General features: G+C 48.9%; 2 protein-coding genes across 3 annotated transcripts; one reads left to right on the top strand and one right to left on the bottom strand.

The window, feature by feature from the left end:
• Positions 1–639: 639 nt before the first annotated feature.
• On the bottom strand, positions 640–4,584 carry Dmrtc2 (DMRT like family C2). The gene is made up of 8 exons (XM_038340779.1): positions 4,361–4,584; positions 4,138–4,292; positions 3,172–3,248; positions 2,743–2,923; positions 2,471–2,597; positions 1,802–1,862; positions 1,489–1,663; positions 640–752 (listed from the first exon to the last, which is right to left on the bottom strand). The coding sequence occupies exons 1-8, from the start codon at positions 4,582–4,584 to the stop codon at positions 640–642; spliced, it is 1,113 nt and encodes a 370-aa protein (XP_038196707.1).
• A 7,237-nt stretch (positions 4,585–11,821) lies between these two features.
• Lypd4 (LY6/PLAUR domain containing 4) lies at positions 11,822–13,813 on the top strand. 2 transcript variants are annotated; one of them, XM_038338327.1, is made up of 4 exons: positions 11,822–11,888; positions 12,267–12,410; positions 13,038–13,364; positions 13,611–13,813. In XM_038338327.1, exons 1-4 carry the CDS (start codon positions 11,822–11,824, stop codon positions 13,811–13,813), a joined length of 741 nt encoding a protein of 246 aa, XP_038194255.1. The 2 variants fall into 2 exon arrangements, with proteins under 2 accessions (XP_038194255.1, XP_038194254.1); XM_038338326.1 differs by having other exon boundaries at positions 11,822–11,897; positions 12,276–12,410.
• The last annotated feature ends 9,167 nt before the right edge of the window (positions 13,814–22,980 follow it).

Below are 22,980 nucleotides of genomic sequence, written 5' to 3'. Positions count from 1 at the left end.
AGCCCGTGCTCTTAACCACTGAGCCATCTCTCTAGCCCTTCTCTGTTATTCTTATGAGGGCATAACTAGAAGACCAAGTTTATGTTTTTTACTTTGTTGTTGTTTGTAGATATGTCATAAGCAATCCTACTTCAGCCAGTGAGTGCTGGGATTACAGGTGTGAGTCACCATGCCTAGGTCTGTGGTAGTTATTAAGTAGATGACTTCTATTTTGAGATGGGAGTTGAATAGTCCTGTCAATCAGTGTAAACTCTGTATCTTGATGGCTTAAACAGCAAAGGTTTATTTTTTGCTTACAGAAACCTAAATACAATGTGAACATATTCTTGTATTTTTACATGCAGAGACAGACGTGAGCACACAGGCATATATAGAACATAAACTCGTGCAAAAATGTATTTAGATATGGGTCCTCCAACTGCCCAGCTGCCTCCATTGAGGGACTTAAAAAGGGCTATGAGAACATCCACCTCCAGTCAAGGAAATACCCACACTACAAAAGGATCTGGAAAGCTTTAAAAAAGGCTGAAGCTTGCATTACATTAAATACTATGCAAAATGCATAAATAAAATACCAAATATGCAGTGCCTGCAGTTTGTCGTCTCTTTGTCCGAGTGAGGCAGCCTCCATCTTGGTTTCTAGCTGAGGAGGGAGATGGATCCCAGACGCCCAATGTGCAGAGAGACAGAGGAAGCTGGACTGGGCCGGAGAGGTGGGCCGACAGGCTGGAATCCTCTTCCCCCAGGAGGAACTGTGGGCAGACAAGAACTGGCAGGCTCGGGTCAAATCCAAGCGACTGCCCCTCACTCTTTTCGTGGTCTATGTCCACCTGTCCTGCCCCTAGTATGCCTCTCCAGTCCCCCACCAAAGCTATCATGCTTTGTCTGGCTCTGAACATTGCCCTGGTCCCCTTTGTACAGCTGCTGGTCCAGACTCAAAAGCCACATCTCTATACTCAGAAGACCCCAGCCTCATCTCTCCCGTTTCCAGCAGACCCTCTAGACAACACTGCATTGGACAGGGGCATTCTCAGCCTTCACTGCTTGTTCCCTGGAACTTTCTCCTTCTTCACATTTCTCCTAGTCTTGCCAGAGGGTCTCTAGGTTCCCCAGTGGAATGGAAGCTCTTGGGAGGCAGTTTATCAGCCCTTCTAGTCCAGACCCTGGTTACTGCTCTCCCTTCCCAGGCTTGAGCAGGAAGCTAGGGTCTAGAGACCAGGCTTGGCAGTGTCTTTCTAAATGCCAGCCTGGAAAGTTTACACGCAGAACCTGGTTTTCCTTGATAGCAAGACTCTGGACATTTGTCATTTAGAACAAAACTGGTAAAGAGTGACTTCGAACGCAGTCTCAGAGGCAGGCTGAGAACTTAGGGACCTGAACCTGAGGACATTCAGCTCATGTCTGAGCCATCTTGGTTAGCCTCTGCTTATTCTAAAGGCTTCCATTTACCAACCAATCTTATTTCATTCTCTCTTCTCAGGAAGTTACCTGGTGGGCCACAGGGGTGGAGCAGAGAGATCCAGGCAGGGTTTGGGGGGACAGATGGGGTCAGGCGGGGAGCCTGGGATGAATCTTTCAGACCTACAAGGGCCTCAGCTGCCTCTCGCTGTAACTGCCGCTCTGAGGGGCCAGATGTCCAGGCCAGGCAAGAGGTTCCAGGGGCCTGCAGAGGAGCGGGGAGGAGCAGACTGGGAACCCTCACTTCCACACACCCTACAAGTGCTTCCTTCAGCCCCCTGCTTTCCCCTTCTGCAGGTCCAGCCTCCTCCCAGGCCCATGGAGGCCACTTCTTTCCCAAGACCTGTGGCTGCAGCAGAAGAGAGTCTGGGGCCCCGCAGGACTGGAGTATCAGAGCTGAACATCTGGAAAAAGGAGACACATGGGAAGTGGGTGGGGCATTCTGACCTGGGGACAAAGTTCCAGGCTGGCCGCTGGACTCTGTAGGCTTTGCTTTCTATAAAATGAGAATCTCGCCCAGGTTTTTCCTCCCACACTACTGTGAAGATCATAGGGAACCAATGGTGTCAGGTTTCCAAAAGCAGATAAAACACCCAGGGGAACTGAGATTCTTGTCTGCTCCACTAGCCTGCTTTCTCCAGTCCAGCTTTCAGCCATGTTTGTTCAAGGTCAGGGCACAAACTAGGTGTTATTATTATGACAACCCCAGATGAGAGATTACTAGAGATTACTGATATTAAAACAGGCTCTGAGAGGTGTGAACATTGTCAGTGCCTCTCAGGAAACAGTAGGAACAGTTGAGATCTGCCTGCCTGTTAGCCTGAGTTAGTCTGAGACCCTTTTCCTTTTTTTTTTTAGTTAAGAATTTTATGTAGTCCAGGCTGACTTTGTGTAGTGTAGCTGAAATTACCCTGGAACCCTGACATTCCTGGCTCAACCTCCCAATGCTGGGAGTACAGGTGTGCACCATCACACTTGGCTAGGAATTTTCTTCTGTTGTGTTCCTACTTACGTGTGAGGCAGGTTAGGGGGTCCTTGGGGCTCTCCAGAAAGTGGAGCTGCCAGCACTGAGCGAGATCCTGGGCAGGTTGGGAGGGTTCCATGAGTGGGCAGTCGGAGAGATGTGCCAGGGTCAAAGCCTACGGAGGGCAAGAGAAGCAGAAAGGATGGGCGCAGAGACCATGGATGTCCTTCCTCTTCCCATGTGTCCTTTTCCTCTCCCTTTTCTGGTGTGGCGGCAACCTAGCATTCAGATATCTGTCGAGTGACAGAAGGATGTCTTACCAGGAAAGGGATGCAGAGGGACGGCAGGCTCCTGGCACAGCAAGCGGCACACTACTGGAGGTGGCACTGAGAGGCCTGGGGGCAGCCAGTGTCCAGGGCCCCAGGGCCCAGCAGGCACCGGAGTCCAGGGCAAAGGCAAGGCCTCCTGGGGGCGGCTGAGCAGCAGAGGCCCATAGTTCTCCTGTAAGGGGAGAGGGCCCAGGGCAGAGCCATGAGTCTGCAGAAGCGAGCATGCTCCAGGATGAGGGCAGGACCCGAAACGAGGGGCGGCTCTCAAAGTCCCACCTTTTTTCACCCACAGATCCCAGGTGAGTCACTGAAGAGCAACCACAAGTCAGGGGTGGGCTGGAACTCAGTGCAGAGAGCACAGAGGGGACAGTCTGGGCAGGAGGTAGGCGAGGAGCCCTCCCTCAGGACCAGTCTCCTTACCTTCCCAGGGGGTGTCAGCACCAGGGGGACTGCTCCATGGGGACTCTGAGGCTGGGGCGCTATGTTCTCCTTTCCAGCTGCGAGGAACAGGGAGAGATCCACCCCTTTCCTGACCCTATCCTATCCCAGCTTCAGCTAAGTTCTCGTCTCTCTCTGATTGCTTTATTCTTTTTTTTTTCCATGTAGCTCAGGCTGACTTTGAACCCCTGATCCTCCTTCCTCCACATGCTATCATGCCCCGGTCTGTTCTGTGGCTTTGCTTCTCTTTCCCAGCCCTTCCACCTTCTCCTCCAGACAGCGTCTAGTTTGGTAGCTCAGGTTGGCTTCCAACTCACTCTCCTCTTCTTTCTCCAGGGCTGGAGTTACAGACATGCTCACCATGCCCCACTCCTTGGCTCTCTTTTTAACTTCTTGTTTGTGTGACATGGTGTGTGTGTGTGTGTGTGTGTGTGTAGGCCACATGACAATTCTGGGGAGTCAGTTCTCTCCTTTGACCTTTATGTAGGCGCTGAGGATCGAGGTCAGGTCAGCAGGTTTGTTCAGCAAGTACCTTTACCCTGAGCCACCTCACTGTCCCCATCCCTCATTTTCTGTCTTCAGTTGTCACTGCACCCTTGCCCACATTTTAAAATAAAATTTTATTTATTCTTATGAGTGTTTTGCCTGTATGTATGTCTGTGCCCCACCTGTGCATGGTATCTGCTGAGGCAAAAGGCGATAGGTTCTGGAGCTGGCGCTACAGATGTGGTGAGCTGCCTGGAGAGCCAGCGGCGCGCTCTGGCGCTCTTGACTGCTGCTTCACCTCCCCAGCCCCTTCAGCACAGTTGACAGTTGGACAGGGTGAGGCCCAGAGAGAGGAAACACCTTGCCCAAGGGCACATGCTGACTGAGTTTAAGGCCAGGGATGCAAGTCCTTACTCTTACTATATCCAAATCCCTGTCCCATCCCCAGCCAGAGACACTCACAAGGGACCCCTGGTCGAATGGCTCCCTTCTTGACACGGAGGGGAGCTTTCAGGGGGGTTGCCCCTTTCATCAGGCCCTGAGCCAGGTGCCTCTTCAGCTGAGCCTCCTGCTGCCTACGCAAGGCCACTTGGGCAGCCATGACTCTCCGACGTTCCCTAAGAGTCAGAAGTCAGCCTTCTGGGGGAGAAGCATTTCTCTTCCCCCACCCAAATCTTATACTCACAGGATAAGGACACATTTGTGACACTCGCAAGCCTGAAAGAGGCAGAGGCGCTTGTGGCCCTTGAGATGGGCTGTGACACCATGGTTTCGACAGCGGGCACAGGTTGGAGAGCGACTGACAGGTCTCCTGGGAATGAGCTCTGTGCTCTGGGGGACTCTGTCCTCACTCCCTGGGGAAGAGTCAGCAGAGCAGTGGTGGAGAGCAGGTGCTTCATTGGGGTCCATGGATCTAGAGCAGGAGTAGTGGCTCAGGACAGTCACAGGGGCTCTGTCCTAACCAGCCCTTCTGCTTTTGGGAAGCCACATCTGTGCTCATTCATCTTGTCCCTCTCAGGACCCAGCTTTCTCCCTGCTTCTCCTCTCTTCAGCCCATAACCTTTCTCATAGACCCTCCTTTCCCAGAAACTACTCTCTTCTTTCTCAAGTATTTGCTCAAGACAAACATCCTCCTCTTTTGCCGTGCTGAATGCCAGCTTCAGGCATAGACACGTTTGCCCTCCCAGAGCTCTCAAGGATGCTCCCAAACAGGGTTTCCGGGCATCCTCTTCAACACCCGTCATCGTACCTCTTTGCATTTATCCGGTCCTTAAAAACATTCTTACGTGGCTCCTCAGCCCTAAGCCCCACTTGCGCTAGCTGTGTCCCTCTGCTCTTTGTATGCCATCACTATGATTGGGTGTGGGTTTTAGGAGTGTGTATGTGGACGCGTGGACCTACTGTGGAGCCCAGAGGTCGACAGTGTTAGATAGCTTTCTTCTGTTGTGCTCCACTTTGATTTTTTTCCCCAGGCAGGGCCATCTTACTAGCTTTAGCTAGACTGGCCGGCCAATGAGCTTCAGAGATCCACCTGTTGCAGCTCCTATCCCTAGTGGTAGGGTTACAGGCAGGTCATTGCACCCAGTTTTTAATGGGGGGACCTGAACTCAGGTACTCAGGCATGTGCCTAAGGCACTATTGACTGAGCCTTCTCCCCAGCCCCCTGATTTTAAAAAATAATCAATTACTTAATTAATTATTTTTGAGACAAGCCCTCACTATGTGTGTATTCCTGGCTGGACTGGAACACGGTGTAGACCAGGTTGGACTCAAACTCATAGAGACCCATCTGTTCCTGCTTCCAGAGTTCAGGGGTTAAAGGTGTCTGTCACCAAGGCCAGCTTTGTTTTTGTACTCTTCAGTCACAATATTATTCTCAAGGGATTTCCTATCCCATTTTCACTAGAGGGGATTTGCTTTTAAAAAATGGACATTGGGTTGGGTGGTGGGGGCACATGCATTTGGGAGGTAGAGGTGGCCAACCTGGTCTACTGAGGGAGTTCCAGGACAGCCAGGGGGGACACAGAGAAATCCTATCTAGAAAAACAAAACCACAAACAAACAAACAAACAAACAAAAAGGCATTGAACCTAGGACCTTATAAACACATGCTAACCAAATGTTCTCCCCCATCACCCCCCCCCCCTTTTTTTGAGACAAGGTCTTCATAAATGGTAAGGGCTAGCCTTGAATTTGCTATCCTTCCTGGCCTGTATTAACTGCTTATTAGGTATTTTTTCTTGGACTCCATTAGTTTAATAAACATTTACTGAACCATGCCTGCTGACTCATTTCTGTAATCCAAGCAGTTAGGCGTCTAAGGCAGCAGGATTGCTGTGGGTTCCGGGCCAGTGGAGGCAACTGGTGACTGTCTTAAAAAACCCAAAACTGACTGGGTGTGGTAGCACGTGACTGTAATACCAGGTTGTGTGTGTGTGGGGGAAGTAGAGGCAGGAGGATTAGGAGTTCAAGGCCATCACTGCTAGGAGTTGAAGATTGCCCTGGGCTTTCTTAAAAACAAAACAAAACAAAATCAACCCCTTCCACAATGGTTATGGAGTCCCTGCCATTTGTGATGACGACCTGATGTAGGCCAAAAAGGTGTTTTCCTCAGGACGCCACTTTCTCCCTTGAGCCTAACTGCATGGGTTTCTTGAAAATCCATGTAACCACTGCTGCACGCGGCACTTTTATCCCTGAACCCCATCCAACAACAGTCAATGGCATGCATTGTCCCTTCCCAGGCAACCATTCCGTGGGTGCCCCCGTTCCGGCAGCCATCCATCACCCCCAAATGCTGGATCGGTGGCGCCCTTCCCGCTCCAGGGTCCCAGGGAGGTGGCTGGGCACGAGGACCGCGCTCAGAAGCCAGGGTGGGGGTAGGGAGGTGGGGTGGGATGGGTGGATGGGGGAAGTGCTGAGCAGCACGAGGGAGCAGCAAAGGGAGTCCATGGTGGGGACCCAGCTCAGGAGAGGGGTTGGGATCATTGTCATGCTGTCAGTCGGTGGTTACCACAGCCTCGAGCAGAATCACACTCAGCCAGGAGAAGGCCCAGGGAAAAGGGCGACAAAGCGGCGAAGAGGAACGGCCGGCTAGAGCTGCTTTTCCCGCTCCTTCCCCCAAGGACCAATAAGCTTCGAGGACAGCGCCCAAGGTTGTGCCGCGCAACCAATAGGGTTTGAGATCCTCTACCGAGGGCCCGCCCCTTCCCTTCCTGTGTGCTTTTCCATGGTAACAGTCCCACCAGCCAATAGAGCGTCGAGTTGAGTCGCACACACATTGCCTCTCTTCTTCCCTTGCCAGACTGTTCTTCACTCTGGAGGCAGGTAGCCAATGGGGCGTCGAATAACCTCAACCAGAGCGAGGCTGGTCCTGCCCCGCCCCCCACCGCAGGGGCAACAAGGGCCGGGAGGCGTTGACTCACACGCACTGCGCGTGCGCACCCTCGTCCACTGGGCCTGGCCCTTAGGCCACTTGGGTTTTCTCTTCCATATCTGGTGTTTGATGCCATCTGTAGCCTGCCTTGTGCCACACACCTCTGCGTTACAGCGCCGTGTGTCTGGCATTCCAGGCTAAAGAAGGAGGCAGAAGTGACTGCCAGCGGGACTGCTATGCGGAGGATGGGTACCAAAGCGGGAAAGGTAGGTGCTTTGTGCCCAGCCTGGGGGAGGGGGGCTGGAATTGCTGAATGGCTGGCCAGAGAAGCCAAGCTTTGAATCTGGAAGAGGGAGCCGAAAGGAACAAACACATAAGCGGTTGGCCTTCTAGCCTGTCTTATTATCTATCTTATTACTACCCCCGTATCCACAACTACCCTAGGGGAGGGATAATCCCTACTTTTTTTGTGAATGAAGAATCAGGCAGAGTTACGACATTGCGCACAAGATCTCCCAGTTTACGCGGAGTTGGGAGAGACTGCAACTTTGGGTTAGCTTGGAGCGCTAAGCCTGGGAGCTTTGTAGCCCTTCCCATACGGTTTTTAAGAATTTCCCATTCCTGTGAACCCCGACTTTTCACTTTCATTCCCCAAGCTTCCCATAGGCCGCCGTCCTAAAGTAGTTAGTGCATTTCTGATCTTGTGTGTGATCCCTGGAGATGTGTAGTGTTTTGTATACACGTGTATTTTGGGGGTGTGGTAATATCATATATATCATATATATCCAATGAAATCATCAGATAGATACATCATTTCCCCTTTTTCTGTTTAAACAAAAAAGAAAAGCTTTCACTTTAACATAGTAAAATTACATATAACAAAACAGTTATCATGCAAAAATTACAGTTACAATATTTATATCTACTTTATCTTTTATCATAACAAAGGAAAACAACTATAACTATCTATTCTTCAGCTCCATCAAAGACTCCAGAAGAACACAATATTACCTAAGTAAATAAGAAATATGCAATTGCCATATAACTCTAGAAATGATAGAGACATCTCGCTGCCTGGACAGTCACCCAAAGTTCTTTTGTATTGTTGGGGCATCTATCTTCGGCCTATAGGCCCACAGTATCCAGCAGAGTTTCCCATGAAGCAGAAAATTTCAAAGACAGTTCAGTCACTATCTGCTGTGTCCTGCAGAATGTCTCGCAGACTCTTTCATGAATCAGGAACCCAAAGAGATCATCTCACCTCTAGGCAAGTTCAGCAGTCCTCTCTCTGAGGGTTCTCTGTGTCCAGTTTATGCAATAGTCCAGGCAAGAGCAGTTTCTTGCCCAAATGGCTATCAAACTCAATAAGGAGCCTCTTCGATGCCCATCTTCCTCTTGAAGTAGATTGGTGCTGCCAGGAGCAGACATGTCTCATTGTCATGAAAAACCCTAAGTTATTAAGACATTTAAAATGCAATATTCTGTAGTCTTTGGAAGATATGAAGTATGCCTATCTAACTGAAATATATCTCTATATATCTAGAAAATCTAACTAACATGACTACAAGCTTAACTATTATCAATGATTATTCATTAGCAACCTATATTTCCTAATTATACATTACATTTTTAAATGAACTACACAATCACAATACCTTAATCGTTATTAGAAATACATATACATATAACAAAATAGACCTTAAATTTTTATCAATAAGGCAAAATTTATACCAATGTAAATTATTCATATCTATATCATCTCCCCCTTTAAATGTAAAAGAACATTTATAAACAATATTTGGGAATATGGACGTAGTTATTTCTCTCCAAACTGCTTCCTGCTGAATTATATTATATACATAATATCATATATATATTATATATATGATATAATATATATACCTCACTGTGCTTTTAGGGCCTATCCCTGTGCACGTGTACATCTGGAAATGTTTTTGTTTTTCAAATTTCACATGCATTGGTGTTTTGTGGGCGTGTTTGTATATGTGTGAGGATGTCAGATCCTTTGGAACTGGAGTTACAGACAATTGTGAGCTGTCACATAGGTGCTGGGAATTGAACTTGGGTCCTCTGGAGGAGCAGCCAGTGTTCTTAACTGCTGAGCCATCTGTCCAGCTCAGTTTTTTAATTTTTTTTTAACAGGGTCTTAGAACTGACTCTGCAGACCAGGCTGGCCTTGAACTCACAGAGTTTAATCCCAACTGCTGGGATTAAAGGCGTGTGCGTCACCACTGCCCAGCTACACTGAGTGCATCCAATCAATTGTTTAACTGTGTGATATTCCTTGGTGTGCCTCCCTGCAAGTTGTGCACTCCCTTAGTTTCAGGAGGGATGTTCCTTTTCCCAAACCCATCATCACAAAAAATGAATCCTCCTCATTTACTGGAGGGTAGAGATTTTCATTATATTTAGCTAGGATATACCGGAAGTGGGTGTTCATAAACCTAATCTGACTGTTAGACTTCTGCCTGTAGGAGGCTCCAGACACTGATGGGAATTCCCACTTCCTCTTTTTTCCAGGGGTGAAGTCTATCCTTCCCTCAATCACTGCATAAACAGCAGAGCAGGGATGTGTTCTTATCACCACTGGCCTGTCGGGGCCCGGCAGCCTGCTGGGTGTGTCATGAGGATATGTTTTGCAGATGATTGCATTTCTCAGGTTGCAGTTAGATTTGAGCATCCCCTCCAATGCCTGCTAGCCTTTGTGCCTTTACTCTTACGAGGATAGTTTCTTCACAGGCTTAGCCTTGGCTTGCTCTCTTTTTTTCTTGCTGGTGAGAAGATCCTTAGTCTTGTTGGCTTGAAGTATTACATATTTTCTTGTGCCAGTTTGCTTTGAATGGTTTATGTGTTTTATGTAGTTTTTGTTGTTTTATGTTGACACAGGGTTTCATATAGGCTAGGCTAGCCTTGGATTTATGTAGTTCAAGGTGATCTGGGACTTCTGGTCCTGCAGTCCTTCCCCTTACAAGCTTGGGGATTATATGCTTAGGCCACCCTGGTATAGTAACATGAAGCTGACATTGGTGTCCATATTTAGTTTCTCACAGATTTTATGTGTGTTCCTGTGTGTAAGTGATGTGTACCATGGGCGTTATTGTTCACTTCTAAATACTTTTTAATTTCCTTAGTAAACAAAGTGGTTTGGGAATATGTTAATTAACATCTACTCTCTCACAGGCCTTTTGTACTTGAGACAGGGTCTCATGTAGTGGGTTTGTTTGTTTGGCTTGGTTGGTCTTAAACTTAGGTCAGCCTCCTGTGTGCTGGGACTACGGGTGTGCAGGTGTGATCCACCATGCTTGGTTCGCAAAGTTCCAATCCTCAATGTAGCACAAATTCTAATGTGGGTTTTTTTTTCCCCTCTGAGTCAAAGTTTCACTGTGTAGCTTTGGAGCCTGTCCTGGAACTCACTCTGTAGACCAGGTTGGCTTCGAACTCACATAGATCTGCTTGCCTCTGCCTCCTGAGTGCTAGGTAAAGGTGTGTGCCACCACCGCCCGGCTCTCTAATTGGTCTTAGTAATAAAAACTTAGAGTCAGCTATCACGGGGTGAAAGCTGAAGGATCAGAGAAGCAGAGTGGTCAGTCACTAGAGCTCTTACCTCTACCAGTGCTCAGACCAAAGGGCAATCCTTTCCTCAGACTGACTGCCCAGACTGCATCCTCAGTCACACTGCCTTAGACTACATTGCCCCTCAGACTGACTGCCTTAGACTACACTGCCCCTCAGACTGACTGTCTCAGACTGACTGCCCCTCAGACTGACTGCCTTAGACTACACTGCCCCTCAGACTGACTGTCTCAGACTGACTGCCCCTCAGACTGACTGCCCCTCAGACTGACTGCCCCTCAGACTGACTGTCTCAGACTGTACTGCCCCTCAGACTGACTGCCCCTCAGACTGACTGTCTCAGACTATACTGCCCCTCAGACTGACTGTCTCAGACTGTACTGCCCCTCAGACTGACTGTCTCAGAGTGACTACCCCCCAGACTGACTGTCTCAGACTGACTGCCCCTTGGTGTGCACTGCTCCTCAGACAGCCCTGAGCTCCTGTCTCCTCCTGCCTTCTGTTCCTCTCTCCACCCAGCCATATCACTCCTGTCTCTACCTCCCTAGTTCTGGGATTAAAGGTGTGGAATCCCAAGTGCTTGGATCACCTTTGTGTGAACTGTTTCTATTTTAGACTGGATCAGTTTCATGTAGCCCAAGGGTGGCCTTGAGCTGGTAGAGATCCATCCATCTCCCCCAACCTGCCAACCCCCCCAACCCCGCCCTAGGATTAAAGGTGTGTGCTACTACTGCCTGGCCTCTAGTGTCTCAGCTCTCTGCACTCTGATCTTCAGGCAAGTTTTATTTGTTAAAATACAAACAAAGTATCATTACACTGCAGTTTGCTTTTGATGTCTCACTTTTGGCTGGAGAGCAGCCTGTATGATGGTGGGTCTTTGGAGCAGCGCCATGGCCAGAGGGAGGACCTAGGCAAGAACAGGAGAGGTGTGCTTTGAGGCACAGATAATGCTGGGTGTGAATTATTTTGGAGGGGAGACCACAGAGGTAGGAAACCTATGCCATTGAAAGATTCAAGGGAGCCCATACTACAACTGACATGGTCAATTTTCTTTAGAAACAGTGACCCGTAGGCAAATGGACAGAGAATCCAGGGACTGACAAGAACCAAACTTGAGACTCCATCAGAAATTGGCTCCAGACTGATCTGTCACATCCGGGACTCTGACACAGAAGCATGGGACTCCAGAATTTGAGATCTCTGCAGCTGCTCTGCCTCTTAGAGGCCATCTCTTTATTGCCTTGTATGTCCTGTGGGGGCTGAATACTATAAGGCCCCAACACATGGGAGGCTGGACCTACATACTGGTGGAAGGTGGGCTGAGTCTCCTCAGGGGACAGGCTTTCTGTGTGCTGATGTTAAGAAGGTGATGTGGAAAGCTAGGCATGATGGGTCATGCTTTTAGTCCCAGCACTCCCAGGAGGCAGAGGTAGGTGGATCTCTCTGAGCTCAAGGCCAACCTGGTCTATAAGGTGAGTTCCAGGACAGCCAGGACTATACAGAGAAACCCTATATTGAAAAACCCAAAAAGCAAGCAAGCAAACAACAAAACAAACAAAAAACCCCAAACAAAAAGAAGGTGGTGGGGAGGCAGATAACTGGAAAAATATTCTCTCTTTAGGGACTGGAGCTCTTTTGTGCTATGAGGCGACAGCTTCGGCCTTCAGAGCTGTGACCCTTCATAACTGGAAGTGGCTTCTCTTGAGGAGCATGGTGTGTAACCTGAAAGAGGGTTGTGAGGAGACGATAGTGTACATTGAGACAGGTGATATACCTCCTTCTGCTCACCCTTCTTCCTAGCTATACTTCCAACAGCCAGGACTGGGATTACACATGAGCTTGCGTGCGCGTGCATGCGCTCACACACACACTCACATGCACGCTCACAACACACACGCTCACACGCATGTGCATACACACTCATGAGCACGTGCATGCACACCTGTATATGAATTGATAGTAAAAGCAGAGTGCTGATTATTTACTAGCACATGCACAAAATGAAAAGGTATGCTTGTGAAACACTTCCTGTTTCCTTGAGGGCACACAAAGTCAAAAGAAACACGAGTCACTGTAGAGTGACGGCTTTTGGGAGGGTTAAGGAGTGAAAGTGAGGAATAGGGACCACTGGCCAGAATGGAGGAGGTAGGTCTCAGATATCTCTAGTGCAGGATGGAAATGGACAGGTCCCTGGGGGAGAGGGAAGGATGAAGACATAGGATCCAGGGCAGCAGATGGGCTCCCAAAAGAAGGATTAGGAGACACAGATAAAGACTTCTCTGCCCTATGCAGGTGCAGTGAATGGGCACAGGAAATAGGGGGGCTAGGAAGGGAGGCAGCCTGGGAGGGGCCAGTGACACTGATTCTACCTCTCTGTCCCCCTGCTCCTCAGGGAACAGCAGGGGAATTGTGAGCTTTAAAGGCTGCACCTCAGCCTTATCTTATCCCCCACAAATCTCCTACCTCGTGTCTCCACCCGGAGTGTCCATCGCCTCCTACAGCAGGGTCTGCAGGACCTATCTCTGCAACAATATAACCAACTTGGAGCCCTTTGTGAGGCTGAAGGCCAGTGAGCCTAAGTACACAGCGCCTTCTGCCAAATACTGTCCAACCTGTGTGGGCAGGCATGACCAGGAGTGTCTTCCAAACTTTGTCACCACAGAGACCTGCCCCTTCTCTGCCTCTTCGTGTTTCAGTTCCACCTTAAAGTTTCAGGCAGGTGAGAGAACAGCTTTTACCAGGTTATTGTCATGTGTACTGTACACCTGAGAGAGTGGCGGGATCCCGAGATGGGACTGCGGGTACAGGAGACTAGACACATGAATTCTAAGTAAGAAGAGTACAGTTCCTGGTGTCCACATCTCGGGTGGGAGAGCAGGTGTCCTGATTGGTGAGGGCCTCTGGGAAGGGAGCGGGATCCTTGAGTCTCGGAAGTATTCTTGATTCTTTTCTTTCTTCCTTGTAGGGAATCTCAATACTACCTTCCTCATAATGGGCTGTACTCGTGAATCAAACAAGCTTTTAGAAAATTTTCAGCATATTGGAAGCATTAGAGTGACTGAGGTCGTCAACATCCTAGACAAGTCCGAGACTGTTGGTGCAGGGCACTGTAGTCAAGGTCCTCCGTGGGGCATCCTCTTATGCCTTCTGCTCATCTTCAGAGACTGACCACCCAGCAAGACTGGACACATAGCAGACCCCCGCCTATGGAATAAAACGTGGAATTATCCTTGCGCTTTATCTTGAGGTCTGTGAGAGCAGAGGGGCAGAGAGCAGAGCAGGGCCCGGCATGTGCAGGGAGGGGACGCAGGAGCAGGGGAATCTGAGAGTGCGCTTCCTAGATTACGGCTGCTTCCTACTCAGGAGCCAATCCTTAGGAGATGAGAACTGGTGTGGAGGAATGCAGTTAAGAGCCGGGGAAGTAGGAAGGTGTGCTTCACCATCCACAAAACTCCTCCCCTGGAAAGATGCTTCTGTAGGCAGGAAGGCTGCAGCCACCCAGGCCATCCACCTCCTCCCTTCTCTGGATGGAAAACTCACAGTTCTGGCCAGCTCCCTCCCTCCCTCCCTCCCTCCCTCCCTCCCTTCCTCCCTCCCTCCCTCCCTCCCTCCCTCCCTCCCTCCCTCCCTCCCTCCCTCCTCTCTCTTCCCTTCCCTCTCTCGCTCTGTCCCTCCCTCATTCCTTTCCCTTTCTCTTCATTTCCTTCCTTTCCTCTCCACCCCACCCCCATCCTTCCTCTACCCTGGAGCTGGCATTTAATCCAGGGCTTGAATGTGCAACACCAGACCCCTCCCAGCTCCCGGAGTTCTATAGATAAACGTGTTTTCTTCCAGTGGAATCTCACAGCACTTTATGTACTTTGTGTTACTTACTGCACAGAATTAAAAAAATAAGGCAGATGTTGGGTCCTGGAACTCCCTTTGTAGACCAGGCTGGACTTGAACTCACAGAGATCTGTCTGTCTCTGCCTCCCAAGTGCTAGGATTAAAGGCATGAGACACCATGCTTGAATTTTTCTTCCATTTTTCAATCCTCAAACCAGATCATTTATCGTTAATAGCTTTGGCAGTTGTGAACCATGTGAGGATAGGTATAGGGCAAAGCCAGCGGAGGACTCCTAATAAGGATGCCATCACCCTGGGAATGTGAGTTTATGGCCATCATTGGCAAGCAGAGCATAAATAATACTGGTGGGTAGCCATGGGCAACAAGATAGAGTGAGAACATTGAGCACAGGGACACAGGATGCATGGGACCACAGAGGCACACAGACACGGGGAGAGCAGTAGGTAACATAGGATATGCTTAGGTTATTCTTAGCTATAAGAAACAGGGCTGGAATTCTGGGCCATTCTGGAGACCAGGCTGGAGACTTCCTCCTTCACTGCTCAGGCCCTGGGCTGGCAGGCAAGACACACTGAGGCGGGACTGAGTAGCAGTCCTTAGAGCTAACTAGGGGAACTTGTGACAGCATCTTCAGATCCTAAAGCTGAATTGTGCCTCCAGGGTTCTTGTCATAGATGTTACTAGGTTACTAAGGTACTGTAGCTTCAGGAATTATCGTTTAACCAAGATGGCCTGGCCACAGTTTACCATTTCCCCACTATTATTCTTATTAGGTAGTTGAAAAGATAGGGCATAATTCTTGTTTTTGTAACTGTTCACCCCTCCCCCTGTTCTGCACTGCTGGACAGTATCTTCATTGGGAGGCTCTTGGGACAGTCTTGGGTATAGGACATTTCAGAGGGAGAGGATACTGTGACCGAGGGCCCCCAAGCTCACTAATATATGCCTGGCTGCTTAACATTCTTCCTTCAAGAGTTGGGACCCTAAGGTCATATAGGGGATAAGCATTAAGTCACTTCCTACTCTCCCTGGCTGAAATAGAGGCAGTGAAGCATTTAGGGTCTCCACCTTTGCTGACTTCCATGTTTTGGGGGATGATCAAAGGGACCCATTTAGGTAGATGGTCCCAGGACCATCTGAGTGCTGACTAACAATGGGATGGTGGTTTTGGTATGTTTGGTTTTGTAGGTCTTCAGCAGAATCATCAGGAATATGCAAATGCATTTTATTTGAGGAGGCAATCTGCTTGGTCTGTCAGCAGCCTTTGTTCAATGTTTATTGAGTGAAGCCTTTATTATTTGTTTATTTTTATTTTATGTACGTTGCAGTGGTTGTCCGATCTTCTGGAACTGGGGTTACAGACAGGTGTGAGCTACCATGTGAGTTCTGGAATTTGAACCCAGGTCCTCTGGAAGAGCAATCATTGCTCCTAACTGCTGAGCCATCTCTCCAGCCACACGAAGAGGCCTTTAACACCTGGGTGTCCTAAATTAACCATTTCCTTCCTTCCTTCCTTCCTTCCTTCCTTCCTTCCTTCCTTCCTTCCTTCCTTCCTTCCTCCCTCCCTCCCTCCCTCCCTCCCTCCCTCCCTCCCTCCCTCCCTTTTCTGTTAAGGCCAATCCCCTGGCTTTCAGTATCACCCTGACTCCTTTAGCCTTTCTTTTGGCAGTGGTGCCACATGCTGGGGATGAGTCAAGACCTCTGCCCATGCTTTCCTTCAGTGTTCTCTCTACAGAATGTTCAGGGATTAGAGTTCACTGTGTGGTCTTCATGGCCTCTTAGATCTAGAAAACACAAGAGACTCCCCAGAGCTGTAGGACTTTTCCAGAAACGTGCCACAGTCTCCTGGGACCTAGAGTTAAAATATTGTTTCTTTTAGGCGCTCTGTCCACATAGGCATAAAGTTTGCCCTCTGTCCACATAGGTGTAAGGTTTGTACTCTGTTCACATAGGCGTAAGGTTTGCGCTCTGTCCACGTAGGTATAAGGTTTGCAGAGGTGGTTGTCGAATACCCAGAAGGTGGTTACACCAGTCTAGTACTTTACCTTTGCATAACATTTAGATAAAACTTAAAAAAATCAAACAATTGAAAATAAATCTTCTTTAGATATTTTGTTCTTTAAGCCAGTCCTTGTAAATGGCAGCAAACAGATCACTAACAGAATTCTGAGGATTTAGATATTTGACTTGACACAATGAAAGAAAAAGATTTATTTTTTATATTCAGTGTGTGGGTGTTTGTTGGGAGGCCCTGCTGGTCAGAGGTTGTAGTCTATCGTGGCCTGGCAACTCTTCCTGCACTCTCCCTCTCCCCACAGCAGGGGGCCTTCCTGCTCTCTCCCTGACCTGGAGACTGACTTTCCTCTAGTGTGACCCTTGGCACAGTCCCCTGCAGAGGCTTTCCCCTTGATGCCCATATGATAATTACACTGTACTGGGAGGTGATGCCCCAGTCTCTGTGCCCATCTTTTATGTCTCCCCTCAATTTGGAATAAAGTTGTGTTGTCTCAATGACGATGTCTCCTGGAAGGCTGTCTCTGTTGTGTTCATGGGCCGTACAAAGTTCTCTGTCACCACACTTTCCCCTTTGTCCTCGTGGACTAGTGCCCAATGGACTGTGAGGGAAAAGGGGACACCATAAGAGTTTTGCCTGAATATGGGTGTCTGAGTACTAGTTATGTGCGTGGTATCTTCAGAGGTCAAAAGGCATTGGATCCCCTGGACCTAGATTTACAGGGTGGCTGTGAGCCACCATGTGGGTGTTGGGAATGAAGAACCTAGGTCCTCTGGAAGAACAGACTGTGCTCTTTTATTTTTGTTCTTTTAAAATTGATTTTATTGCCGGGCGGTGGTGGCGCACGCCTTTAATCCCAGCACTCGGGAGGCAGAGGCAGGCGGATCTCTGTGAGTTCGAGACCAGCCTGGTCTACAAGAGCTAGGTCCAGGACAGGCTCTAGAAACTACAGGGAAACCCTGTCTCGAAAAATCAAAAAAAAAAAAAAATTGATTTTATTGAGCTATACATTTTTCTCTGCTCCCCTCCCTTTCTTTCCCCTCCCCTTCAACCCTCTTCCATGGTCCCCAAGCTCCCAATTTACTCAGGAGATCTTGTGTCTTTCTACTCCCCATGTATATTAGATCCATGTATGTGCTCTTAACCACCGAGCCATCTCTCCCAAAGATGTGAGTGTGTGCGCGTGTATGTGCATTGTGAATATGTGCCACTGGTATGCTTGCAAGTACTCATGGAGACCAGAAGAGGGCGTTGGAGTTACAGGCAGTAATTAGCTGTGGGATGAAAGTGTTGGGACCCAGACGTGTTTCAAAGGGGCAAAGACAGCAGATGAAGGAGGCAAGTGCTTTAACTTAGGCTATATGACTTTAAATATGTCTTCCCCCAATGGTTGTTTAAGTAAGGCCTTACCTTACTTAAGTGAACAAACAGACCTAATGTTCTCTTTGCCTATTGTCTTATAAAATCAAATTAGCATCCTTTTATCACTGAGAAACAAACAATCCAGCAAAACTCTTACTATATTTTAAAAACATAAAAGGATATAGAGAGAACAGTCTTTTCCCTTGGTGCTGGAGGGAGCCATCTTCAGTCTAATGAGCTCATCTGGCTGTCAGAATACAGCACAGTGGCCTTGGGTACGTGCACATCGTCCCTAGCATACACAGACCACCCTAAGGAAGAAGTACCGCAGTGTACATCTCAGAGAGAAGACCACAGGGGAAGATGACTTTGAAAACACTAACCACTTCCCTCAGTTGCTAAGAAGAATATAAAATTACTATGTGCAGGAGCTTTCTGACAAAGAACATAGACACAACATAATCCCTCCTTTTAAGAGTTAACCCACATGTCTGTCGATGTCCTGCACAGGAAGACACGCCTCAGGAAGGCTGTCTGTGTCAGAGACTTTAGAAGACGCACTCAACCTGCTTTATCATGCAGTCCGTGGTTCCATGGCCATTGTCCCCTCTCTCTCCTTGATGGCCCTCCATCCGCACTGGGCCCTTTGGCCAATGTCCACCCTCACTTGAGCATGCCTCCCGTCATTCTCTAAGCAACCTGCCAGTCTCCTACATGATAGGCTGAGTCTTGTCTGAACCCCTCTGCCAGGTGTCTGGACTGCGGTGCTGGGCAGAAGAGCGGACAGAGTGAGATCCTAGAGCTCGCACCTCTGACTGCTTGAATGGAGCTCTTCCTTTGAAGGCCAGAGCAGGTTCAGATGAGGAGAAACAAGGGGGAGGGGTGTGGCCCCTTCCTCCTTTGGATCTCGCTCACCCGCTCCTTTAGCCTCCTTTCGAGTGGGCAGAATGCAGGTGCGCAGGCTGAGGATGAAAGCGGTGCAGCTTCTGTCTGCTGCACGAGGAGCTAAGGGAACAAATGTGATCTCACACTTGTGTCTGCAAGAGTGCCCAGTCTCTCCAGAGATATCTGAGAGGAAGCAGGCAGTGAAAGTGGCGGGGCTTACCTTATTGGGAGACTCTTCATGGGGCTGTGACCTGCGGAAGCAAGAGAAGAGTCACCAGAGCGCGGAAGTGCAAAGCTGATCTAAGACTTGTGATTTGGAGCTGAAGGAGGTGGCGGGAGTTGGCTGCAGATGTGGGTGGGGTAGGGTGGAGGGGGTGATGCTCATGGCCAGTTAGAAGATTTGCATCCTAGAGTCTGCTTTGCAGACTCAGGTTTTAGGGCCAGAGGAGAGGTGACAAGGACAGAGCCCTGGGTTATTCAGTCCAGGAGTTCTCCCAGTTCACAAAGCCTTGCTTATCCCTTCCGCAGTGGTGTTTGTCAGTGACCTGCTCCTGTGACAAGGAGGGGCACAGTGCCCCAGGACACCCAGATGCACACAGCACAGAGTCTCCTAAGGGAGAATGGATGTCCACAGCCTTCACACGCAGCAGGGAGGGCATCAGGGTGAGGAGCTTGCTCCTGGACACGTGGTTCCCTGAGGCCAGTCTAGCCTAGGTGGACTGAGTCTCCCTTCAGCACTGACTTGGTCCCTGTGGCTGGAGGAGGTGAGCACCTACAACCCCTGAGGGCTGGTCTTGTGCAGTGTTTGTTTAACTACGTAAAGATGTACTGCTCTTTTACCTCGCCTGCCGAGGCGCCTGATTGGTCTGAGCTGACCGCCCAGTGGTGAGGGAGGAGGTACAGGTGGGGCTTCTGGGTAGGGAGACCAAGTTGGAGGAGGAATTTAGGCTCCAGAAAGAAAGAAAGACCAGGGGCCGGCTAGCCAGCCATGGAGGAAGCAGGAAAGTAGGACTACAGAAGGAAAGCAAGGTAAAAAGCCCCGAGGCAAAACGTAGATGAAAAGAAACAGTTTAAGGGAAAGGAGCTACTGGGGCAAGCCTAAGCTATAGCGGAGCATTCATAATTATTAATAAGCCTCCACGTCTTCATTTGGGAGCTGGTTGATGGCCCAAAGAAAATGGCACCTACAGGCTGGGAGGAGAAGATCTGCTGTGTAAGTCAGACAGGAGATGGTGGCTGGTGTCCAGGATGCCAGGGAAGGTCGGGCAGGTAGTGGAACCTTCTGGATTCCCTAGAGTTAGGGCCTTTACCTACTGTGGGTTGACGGTGTCCAGTTGTCCTCTGAGCATGCTCTTACTTCTTGCCCTAAATAAACGGGAGACACGGTCACTGTTGTTCGGCTGCTGAGTTGGGAAGGACCCTGGGAGCCGATGATCCTGGGAGCTGCTGGGTGTCCATGCTGTGCATTGGCAGCACGGCTGCCCCTGTCTCTCTTGTTGCTGCTGCCCTTCCCAGTCTAGCCAGGCCCCTCCTCGGGTCTGATCCTGTCACTGTCATGTCTGCTGTCTTTCTAACTGGTGCTGCGATGCTACTTTGGTCGAGTGGGATGCTCCGAGTCCTGAAGATCACTGTTCTTCAGACCCACACCCCCTTTGTCTCCCATGGGCAGGTTCTTTTTTTGTCCTGGTGGTCCCAGGGCACCCTGATGCTTGTCTCTCTAGATCCTTTGTTGTCTGACACTTACATTCTCCTGCTGCTCTTTTTCTTTCTTCCATCCCTTTTGATCTTTTTGCTTCTTCTTGTGTTTTTTCTTTATGGCTCTTGATTTTCTGATGGGGAGACAGAGAAAACAATGGGTCTTTTGTTCTAAGCCACATGGGAATGGGAATGACCATGACCAGCAGAGTAGGGTTTAGGGAGTGGAAAGGCAAGGATTTAAGGACGCCAAGAATTAGTGAGATGCCAGCACTTAGGAAAGGCAAGAAGAAATCCAGGCTAGAGACAGATGAGCTGAGGAAAACCTTTTCCGTTTCCAAGCAGGGAGGAAGTAGAAGAGGAAATGTCACCATACTTGTTAAGTTTCTTGAAAGATGTGAAGTCTGCCAGGCTTCCTAGGAAAGCCAGTCCAGCCAGAACTTCAACAGCCAAGGCAGCAGCAATAGGGGTTGACATCTGAACATTTCTTTTCGATGGTCGATCTGTCCTGGAAGACTATCAAGAAGGAAGAAAAATCAGCGTAAAGTCATTTTACAGCAGGTACCCGGGGAAGCTCACTCAGCATGGGATGTGATCCCTGTCTGTCCCTTCTTGAGTGTGCTTTCTGTAAGAAGGTTGGCTGGGCCAGGAGAGGTGTGAGTCTGGATGACAAAGTGAACTCTAGAGCAGCCTGGGTTCGAGAGGGAAACCCTGTCTCAAAAAACCAGATCGAGAACCCCAACCAGAATATTCCTTTGTCTGACTGCATTCCTGTAACTGAATGATTTTTTTTTTTGTTTTTTCGAGACAGGGTTTCCCTGTAGTTTCTAGAGCCTGTCCTGGAACTAGCTCTTGTAGACCAGGCTGGCCTCGAACTCAAAGATCCGCCTGCCTCTGCCTCCCAAGTGCTGGGATTAAAGGCGTGCGCCACCACCGCCCGGCCTGAATGATTTTTTTATGTTTATTTATTTGTTTTGTGTCTGTGTGCTGCGTGTATTTGGACATGTGCCACGGACTGTGTGAGGACATCAGAGGACAACCGTGGGAGTCTGGTCCCGGGGACTGAACTTAGGTGGTTATGCTTGACTGCGGGCACCTTTGCCTGCTGAAGCATCCCGACCGCCCCGCAGTTACTTCTGACAACGGTCCTGGGAGTCAAATTCAGGAAAAGACCCCTTTCCAAAGACTATGTTTAGAAAACCAGATATCTGCTCTGCCAAATAGCTTTCCGTAGTACCATCTACAAAAACAGTGCTAGACATATCTAAATCACAGAACTAAAACATCTAAAGCTTTTAGAAAAAGGTAGACGCTTTATGACATTGGATTTGGCTGTATTTTCTTGACCGTGACAGCAAAGCAGAGGTGCCAATAACAGCTGAAAAATAAATTTGGCATCCTGAGAAGGAAAAACTTCCGGGCATCGAGGGCTTGCCAGACATCTGATTTTGTACTTGGCAGGCTTTATTTGCCTGCTTATGTAAATCGTTCAGATGCGGACTTCTCCCTCATGAAGAACAGGTCTGACTGTGGACCTCTGCAGAGCCACGAAGGCCCTCTGCCTGTCCCACGCTTCTTCCTGAACACAGCTGTCTGTGGCTCAGTAAACTGGCTACTGAATACTACCTCCTCACCTCCAACTTTCTTAGAAATAGTTGGTCTGGGGCTGGAGAGGTGGCTCAATGGTTAAGAGCATTGACTGCTCTTCCAGAGGTCCTGAGTTCAATTCCCAGCACCCATATGGCAGCTCACAACTGTCTGTAACTCAGGTTCCAGGGGATGTGACACCTCCACATCAATGTACATAAAATAAAATTGAATAAATTGCTAAAAAAGAAATAGCTGTCCTGTCATCTTCCATATCCCGATATTGCTGGGGATTTTGTGTGATGGTAATATTGCCCTTAATAGCTCATATCAGCCAGTCAACCCCATACTAATTTCTGTCATAGTCCCTCAGGCTATAGAGCTTTTGTCTCAGGATGGATGGGTGGTTACATAGCTCAGTTTCTCCATTTCCTTGGTACTCAGACCGATCCCTCCATCCTCAGACCAGAATCCTCATGATCTAGGCTCTGATTGGAGCTTTTGTTGTTTGTTTAGAAACCTTTCCCAGTTCAAGCAGTTCAGGGGCCGAGTATTCAGCGATCATCATAGTTTCTTGTACTGAACCTCCATTCAGGCTCCTGTGTGCTAACACTTGCCATGCCCTGTGTTAGAGGTCAGACCTGAGCAGAGTCTATCACTCCCTCCGCGTTCTCTTCCTTCTTACTCTCAGTTGATCCCATGGGTTCTCTGTGAATCTGTAAGCTCGAAATAAACTTTCTTCTATTGTTGCCTTGGACACCGCGTCTTCACAGCGACAGAAAAGTAACCGAGACACCACCCTGCCAAGAAGAAGAAGAAGGCTTCTCAGGGATTCTGCCAAACGGACATGCCGTTCTCAGTGTGCTTGGTTTTGGTTTCATGTCTTAACCTATGACGTGGAATGTGCAGCCACAGGTATATCAAACAGATGTGCCATCCCATGTC

The sequence above is a fragment of the Arvicola amphibius genome, chromosome 8 (genome assembly GCF_903992535.2).
Source record: "Arvicola amphibius chromosome 8, mArvAmp1.2, whole genome shotgun sequence".
NCBI lineage: Eukaryota > Metazoa > Chordata > Mammalia > Rodentia > Cricetidae > Arvicola > Arvicola amphibius.
The sequence above is the reverse complement of the archived record's forward strand: the minus strand, read 5'-3'. Positions and strand labels throughout refer to the sequence as shown.